Below are 7,641 nucleotides of genomic sequence, written 5' to 3'. Positions count from 1 at the left end.
CACAGTGTTGACACAAAAATATAAGACAAGAAATAAAAAAAATATATAAAAAGTCAAAAATTAAAAAAAAAATGTACCAAAGAAAGCGGTAGGTATCAGACATCGAGGCAAAAAGAGTGCATCCAGTGTAAATTCTGACAATTCTGAAAATCAAACGGACCAATCACGGTAGTGGAACGTTGTGGATATAGACTAGTTTGCATGATTTTTTTTTTACTTTCTTGTTCTCCCATTTAGGACGGTGAAGTACAACAAGGGCTACGCCGCATTAAGTCAGCACGCTGAGGACACTTTGGTTGCACTACACTCTGACAGGTATGGTTACACCAGGTATACAGGTGAAAGTGTTGTTGAATTCCTAATATATGCAGGAAACTGAGCACTGACAAACAATATACTGTAAGAGGAGATATTTTACATTTTAGCCATAAAGTCATATCACTGGGACATTTATCAGTTCCAGTTAGAACTTTGGCATCTTGACAGCTTTAGTGTCTCTAAATATGTTTGCAGTTGACACACAGGTATTTTACATCAGAATGATGACAGAACCTGTCTTTCGTGTCCTTACAGTGATGAAGAGATCGATTTTGAGCAGTATTCCTCAGGATATTCTTCAGCTGAGGTGAGTTAACTCCACAGCACCTTCTTCAGAGGTTTTAAGAAGAATCTGAGTTAGTTACACAGTTTAACTGGCTGTGGGACTTCAAGTTTCTAGATGTTTATTATCACATTGGTTGTACGAGTCCACGTGTGGGAAATTCTTATTCTGGGAGGCTCCAATAAGGAAAAACAGTAGCTTGTAAATGTAAGGGACATATTCATATATAATTATTTTTTTAAAAGTATATAATATAAAACGCGAGGCAATGAAGGAAAACGGTAACTATAAAAAGGCCTGGGGTAAAACATCTGTTCCTCAGTCTGCTGGTGCGTGCTTTGGGTGTTCTGTACCTCCTGCCTGAGGGCCGCAGGGAGAACAGGCTGTCTTATGGGCTGGGTGTCGTGGGTCCTTAATGACCCTCAGGGACTTTTTGGACCACTGGAAGTACAGCTCCTGCAGGCTGAGCAGCTCACACCCAGTGATGTACAGGGCCATGCACACCCCCCTTCCACAGCACCATGCGATCCATGCTGGTGCAGCTGCCCTCCCAGGTGATAAAGCAGCATGATAGGAGGCTCTATTTAGTGTCCCGGTAGTTCAGGCCAAATTTCTTTAGGCGCCTGAGACCCCCCAGGTATTTGAATTTGTCTATCTACACCGCTGTGCCATTGATGGTGGCTGAGGGTGAATCCCAGCTAAGCATGTACAGTACATACTACTTGAAAGAGAGAGTTGCTAACAGTGATTAACAGAGATGTGCAACTGCCTAAGAACAAGTCAGGTGAGCTCATAACACAATTCTGCAAATTCTTGTTGACTTCTGTGGCTTATTTCTAATGTAAACAACATAGCTACTGTGGCTTGAGAGCATTGTTTGATGTTTGAAGTTCCCACTTTTAAATAAAACATTATTCACTGTATTTTGACTGCGGATTAGAGTATGTTCCTCAATTTGGACCATAAATAAGTTAATACATATTACTATTGAGACCTTTATGGCCTTAGTATTAAACATGATTTTGTGCGCAGAGAAGAGGCAGCTGAAGGCATCGGACATATGTATTTAGTTTGGTTTAACAGGCACAAGTAATAATGGGATATGAAAGGGTCCCTATTAAAAGATGTCTACCAGGTTTAGTCACCTTCCTCTGATGTTTGTGTGCGTTAGTGACGTTCCGCCTCTTTGCTCTTCAGGTCCATCCTGACTTAAGCAGACAGCTGCTTCAGGATGGCTACCGTCTGGATGAGATCCCCGATGACGAGGACCTGGACCTGATTCCGCCCAAAGCCATGGGCTCCTCTGTGTGCTGCTGCCCCGAGGGCCCGTCCTGCTCCATGCAGTGATGCCAGTGCTGGGACTCGGACCTTTTCAAAGGCTTGGCCAGTTCCTGTCTCTGACTTTAGTCGCTGGTGCCTGAGGCCCTCTTTCTGACCGAGCTCCACTGCTGTGCTGCCTGAGGACGTCCAGCTCTGAAGCCAAACTTCTGTTTATGCTGGACTACGTGCACCAGGATCGCTGAACCCACATGAAAACGCGAACGGACATAAGAAGCCTTATTCACTGTGACCCAAAGCTTGACCTATTTTTAAATTTTTCTTATTCTTTTTATAGAACTTGATGAAATGCTCACTATGCCACTGCTCTAAATATAGTGGCAGAGTCCACCGTAATTTGGGATATGTTGTCATTGACCCAATAGGGTGATACTGTCTTTTCTGCTCTGGAGATCAGGTCTGCAGCCCCCGAAAGCACAACATGCATATTGTGTATTGTGTTTTAATATTCCGGCCCTTGGTGAATTTGAAAATTCCAGTTATTAACTAACTGCTACGTGAAGGCAACTCAGTTAGTCAGTGACTATTGCGTGGATGGTTTTTTGTTTCTTTACTGTATCTGTCCTCAAACATTTCATGAGACTTTTTAATTCTAAAGTGAGATGGCCACCACTTTTGGAAATAAATGACACCAACTTAATTACTTTTTACAGGTCATTGAGCAAACTGCTACATACCAAGGACTCACTCATCCTCTGCTTGTAGAAGATATACTTGGAGAGAATGGCATGATGAAAAGTCCTACAAAGTGATTCACTGTTTTAAAGAGTAATGCCTACGCTTAACAAGTGTTACACTGCTGTGTATGGCAAAAATGTAGATGCAGATGAGTTACTTCAGTACTTTGATAGATGAACCAATGACATTTGATTTACAATCTCCGTATTGTAGAAATATGTTTCAATACCCTACACAAAAAAAGCTGTTACAAAAAGATTGAAAGCAAAAATATAGTTTTGATTCCCATACAAGTCATCTTAGAGAATTTGACTATGTGGTTACATATGTATGTTTTTTTTTTAACTTTTTTTTTTAGAAAACATTTGTGGTTGATGTTTAAAAATATAATTACATTACCTTGTTTGCCAAGATGGAAACGTCCCATTTGGGATTAGTACTCTACCCAGGATCTGATGCAACTCTTATAAAGGATGTGTCATCTCTAACACATCACATTGTGTGTAGATGGCAGATCTGAGTAACTATTCTATTTATTTATTCGTATATTTGTTGGGGACACTAAACAGAAAACTACATTTGCATAAGGAATGAGTCATTTGTCTACCCTTATGTGTTAACCATATTTACATACATCAGTTTAAACTATGTGTTGGTGTATTTCATGTTTGTGTTATGATGTGTCTGTTGCTTTCTACACATGCTGAAAATGGCAAACATTTTATCATTATTTTATTATTCCACTTTAAAAAAAAAATGTGTCTGTTCAGTCATGTTATAGTCCGGTCAAATGTTTTAAAATTGTACTTACTTGCGGGCCGCACTATTATTTCTCATGCTATGGTGTTGGTTGTTACAATGCTTAAATCTCAGTAATATAAATGAAAGGTATAGCAGACCACTTTGCCACCAGAAAAAAAGGACTGGGAAGAATATGACATTTTGTGCTAGAAAAAGTTAGATCAATTCACTAATTGGATTCTGTGAAATGTCCCATGACATGGTGCTCTTTGGAAGCTGTTATATAGACCTTAGTGATCCCCTAATACCATATCTGAAGTCTCTTTCCCAAAATTCAGCCTTGGTGCAGAATTACAGCCACTAGAGCCAGTCCCACAATGAGCTTTCCTATGATGTTCCAATTCTGAGTCTGTAACTTTTGAGGAGGAGAGGGAAGGGAGGTGGAGGGGGGGGTGGGGGGGGGTCCTTGACCCATCTTGCACTTTACTCATTTGAAAGCCATGATGTCTCTGTCTCTCTCTCTCCCATGGGTGGGCCAAATTCTCTGGGCAGTCAAAACAGATCAAGGGGAGGTAACCTTGCCCCTTATGACCTCATAAGGGGCAAGGTTCCAGCTTGGTCCTTCTGAGCTTTCATTTACTCAAAGGCAGAACAGGTTACCCAGGGCTCGGTCAACACCCATCGCCCTTTCTAGCCACTGGGGAAACTCATATTAATGTTAAAAAAAACTCAAAGTGAAATTCATGCCATGGGACCTTTAACACATTTGCAATGACAATGTTTAATTTTCAAAATGTTATAATATTTACATGAATAATGTACACCGTCTCCACAGAGCATCCCATTGTTCCAATATGGAGGATTTAGAAATTAAAGCTGATTCTGCTATTACACTAAGTGAGTCACTTAATACGAGCTCAAGGTAAATGCTTTAAATGTAACTGCTGGATTTATAGTGTATTGACCCCTGGCTCTGCACAGTGTTTTTTATGTACACAAATATTGCACCAGTGGTCAGTAGCAAGTACACTTTACTCACCTGTACTATGCAACTATTGGGACAATCTGCTTGTTATACAAATGTGTGACAGTGTAATGTTATTAAGAGCTAAATGCAATAACTTAGTTATTTTTTGATGGTAAACACTAACCTTTTTTTGGTAATGTTTAATGGTTTACATTATTAAAATAAAACGTATCTATACTTTCATGTGCGTGACCATGAATTATTAAGAATCGTTTCCGGTATCGTTTGTGTAATTAGGTCATATGTGGTTGTTTCCACTAGGGGGGAGCATGAAGCTATGCTGCTTTCTCCAGGCGAGACCTCCTGCTCTCCATAGGCCCCTTACAATGAGCCTTTTGTAACATTGTTGTCATTTAAACATTGCATCATCACCATCATCATAACCATTCCCATTTAGCATTCAGAAAAGGCTAGCTGTGATACTGTAAACAGGCCGTGTGTAACTTTTTCACAAGGTGAATGACACACACACACACACACATCTAGGATACTTTTGCTTTAGGCTTTTTATTGACCTATCTACATCTAGTTTCTTTAGCGTACTAAATTACATTATATATTATACAAATGTATTCTCTGTTAGTCCCGCACTGATGATATGTATATGAATATATTAACTTAATAAGAATGCCATGAACTGAAAAGGCGGCGAGACTTGTTGCTTTCGCTGGGCGGGTCTAAAATGCTGTTCGCCATGCGGGGGGTGTCAATTGAAGGGGAGGAAGGAAAAAAGAAAACGACTGAAGGGAGTTACCTCAGCGCTTTCCGAGATATGAGATCGGGCCATTTTCCAGTTGGTCCCCTTTTCTATTAAAGAAGAAAAGCATAGGGGGAAGAAAGGCAGAAACACAGGTAGCCTACATTTGGAGTGGTCGCGCAGAGGAGAGCATATAGCGCTTTTTCTGCAGGCGGATCAGTCGGAATCTACGGTGCGTGCACAGCTGCCCTCGTGCGCGCGCGCGCGTGTGTGTGTTTACAAGTGTTTGAACGAGTGCCACAAGCAAGGGAAGGACGGTAAAGCCAAGGAAGGAAGGAGGGATGGTGGACAATTCAAGCAGTAGTAAGGCACAAATGGTAAGTCGTGTATCCGGCCTGGCGTCCCTTTACATTTCTGTGATCTGTAACGTTACGTTAAGGAGTTAGGAAAACTAACTCCGAAAGACACAGTTTGAACGCCTCATTTAACGTCAAGGTAACGAGTCAACGAGCTGGACGTGACATTTTTCAGAAGAAAAAGAACTAAACAATTTAGTGCTCATTTGACCATATGGTAGGTTACTTTTCTAAGTATTTCACAATACTGTGACAATTCTAATAGAGCTTTTAGAAAAATGACTGTTAACAAGCTAATTTCGCTTATTCGTAACGTTAATAAAAACGGTAGGCTAATATAAGTCCTAAACCCTATCATGCTTACGTTAACTACGTAATTTGAGGATGTGGCAGCTAAGCTAAATGCGGAAAGGGTGTACCATTTTTGGTTGTTATTTTTAACAGTTTTAACAGACTTCTGTTCACTTTGGTGGTTGTGTGCTCTATTAAGATGTCTGTATTTCAATTTAGCCTCCTTTTCATTTATAACTGACGTTTCCTCTGGACAAGAACGTAATTTGGAAGCAGTTCATCCCCCTCTTTTACTAAAACGCAATGGGGAAACTTGTTCACCCCTTGCTTTGATGAAGGCGTTTAAACCTGTAACGGATTTCAGTATGAGAAATAACAAAACTTTAGGCCTACTACCTATAAGATGTCACAGTAAGTTAATACCTAACATTTCCCCCCCTTCTAGTACACCCAAATATTCTTTCGTGGCTGGCTGCTGTAACTTGTCTAGCAAGTTTTAAATACAAGGACCTGATGGAAATTATATGGTTGGATTATCCATGTTTTTGTATTATTAAAAAATCTGGCTCTTTCGTTTTACAGTGTGTATTTGCCCTACAGTGTGTATTTGCCCCTTTTAGAGGAATAAGGAATTCGATTTTAGTATAGGTCATCCATGACTCCTTCTCTTCTTCCCACAGCCTAGCATGTCTCAGGACCCTAGTGTGGCCTTTCCCCAGAGCAGCTCTACAGGAGGGATGAAGCTAGAAGCAGTAATGGAGCAGCTCCAACGCCAGCAGCAGGCCCGACTGGAAATGGAGCGCAAGGAGAGGAAACTGCGAGAGGCCCACATCATGTATGCTCAGCAGGTTGCTGCCCAGCAAGCCATCCTGGCAGCTGCCCGGGCTTCTGGGGCCAGCTTCATGGGCAAAGGCCTGGCTGTAGGGGTCCCTGGTGGTGGGTTACCTCCCCGGGTTTCCAATCAGAGCAGTGTGGACTCGGAAAGAGAGGATGACGAGGACAGAGGTCGGGATTCCGGGGATGAGGATGACGACAATGAGATGATGGAGGGGGACGAGGGCAGTGATGATGAGGATGAGGGAAGTGCCAGTGGTCTGGAGTTCCTCCGCAAACAGACCCTCGCTTTGCAGCAGAGTGCCTCCCGCATCCCTGCCCGTCCCTTTGGCAGTTACTCTGCGTCAGCCCCCCAGAGGGCCGCATCCCCACCTATCAGAGTGAAGCAGGAACCTGACGAGGGCCTGTCTCCTGCTGGGCCTCACTCTGCTACGTCTCCTAATGGACAGGCCGACTGGGGCTTTGATGATCACTTCAGACAGGTTAGTGCCCTTCCTTGGCTCCTAGCCACAGCATTTTTTCCTTATATCTTCAATTCCTGTATAATGGAATTGTTTCCTTCTTTTTACCCAATAACGTCTTCCCAACATTACCCCTCATAACAAAGCTGGCTTCTTGTCATGTGTAATAAAACAGGATTACATTATTTACAATGATTTTTGGACATTATCCCTAAAGGTTTCACACTGCCAATCCTTCCTAATCGGTCTTAAAAAATGTCCTAACTGTCCCATTTTAAATTAAGTGATTCTAGAAAGAGCTGCATAATCAAAACAATGTTCATTGAGACCCAAAGGAGTAAGGGCCCTCTTCCATTAAGTGCTTTTTGATTTCTCAGCCCAGCCTCCAGCTGTGAGCAACAGCTTGAGCTTAATTGTGGGACAAACCTCTCCAGCAGTATCTTTGTGTGACAAATCAAATCTCTGTGGATGGTTGACCGCCGATTGGCTTTTGTGGCTAAAAATCCTCCTAAGTAAGTCCTGGCAGTGGGCCAGGCTGGGGCGCAATGTGTTCACACTCACTAGTTCTCTCCCTCTGCGCTCACATTGTCTCTCTCTCTCTCTCTCTCTCTCTCTCT

At 42.1% G+C, this 7,641-nt stretch overlaps 2 protein-coding genes across 3 annotated transcripts in view; both read left to right on the top strand.

The window, feature by feature from the left end:
• The window catches only part of fam219b (family with sequence similarity 219 member B), a 15,209-nt gene extending 11,680 nt beyond the window's left edge, over positions 1-3,529 (top strand). The window contains exons 4-6 of the mRNA XM_032517956.1: positions 238-315; positions 574-625; positions 1,799-3,529. Coding sequence (XP_032373847.1) covers positions 238-315; positions 574-625; positions 1,799-1,948 — 280 coding nt within the window. The 3' untranslated portion in view covers positions 1,949-3,529. The remainder of the gene's footprint in view (positions 1-237; positions 316-573; positions 626-1,798) is intronic.
• Positions 3,530-5,073: 1,544 nt separating this feature from the next.
• Positions 5,074-7,641, top strand: part of LOC116689692 (AT-rich interactive domain-containing protein 3B) — a 62,912-nt gene continuing 60,344 nt past the window's right edge. The window contains exons 1-2 of one of the 2 annotated variants that reach the window (XM_032516294.1): positions 5,074-5,655; positions 6,410-7,045. In XM_032516294.1, the coding sequence (XP_032372185.1) occupies positions 5,653-5,655; positions 6,410-7,045 (639 nt within the window). In that variant the 5' untranslated portion in view covers positions 5,074-5,652. The remainder of the gene's footprint in view (positions 5,656-6,409; positions 7,046-7,641) is intronic. The other variant, XM_032516286.1, reaches the window with a different exon arrangement.

This window comes from Etheostoma spectabile, chromosome 1 (assembly GCF_008692095.1).
Source record: "Etheostoma spectabile isolate EspeVRDwgs_2016 chromosome 1, UIUC_Espe_1.0, whole genome shotgun sequence".
In the NCBI taxonomy this organism is placed as follows: domain Eukaryota; kingdom Metazoa; phylum Chordata; class Actinopteri; order Perciformes; family Percidae; genus Etheostoma; species Etheostoma spectabile.
The sequence above is the reverse complement of the archived record's forward strand: the minus strand, read 5'-3'. Positions and strand labels throughout refer to the sequence as shown.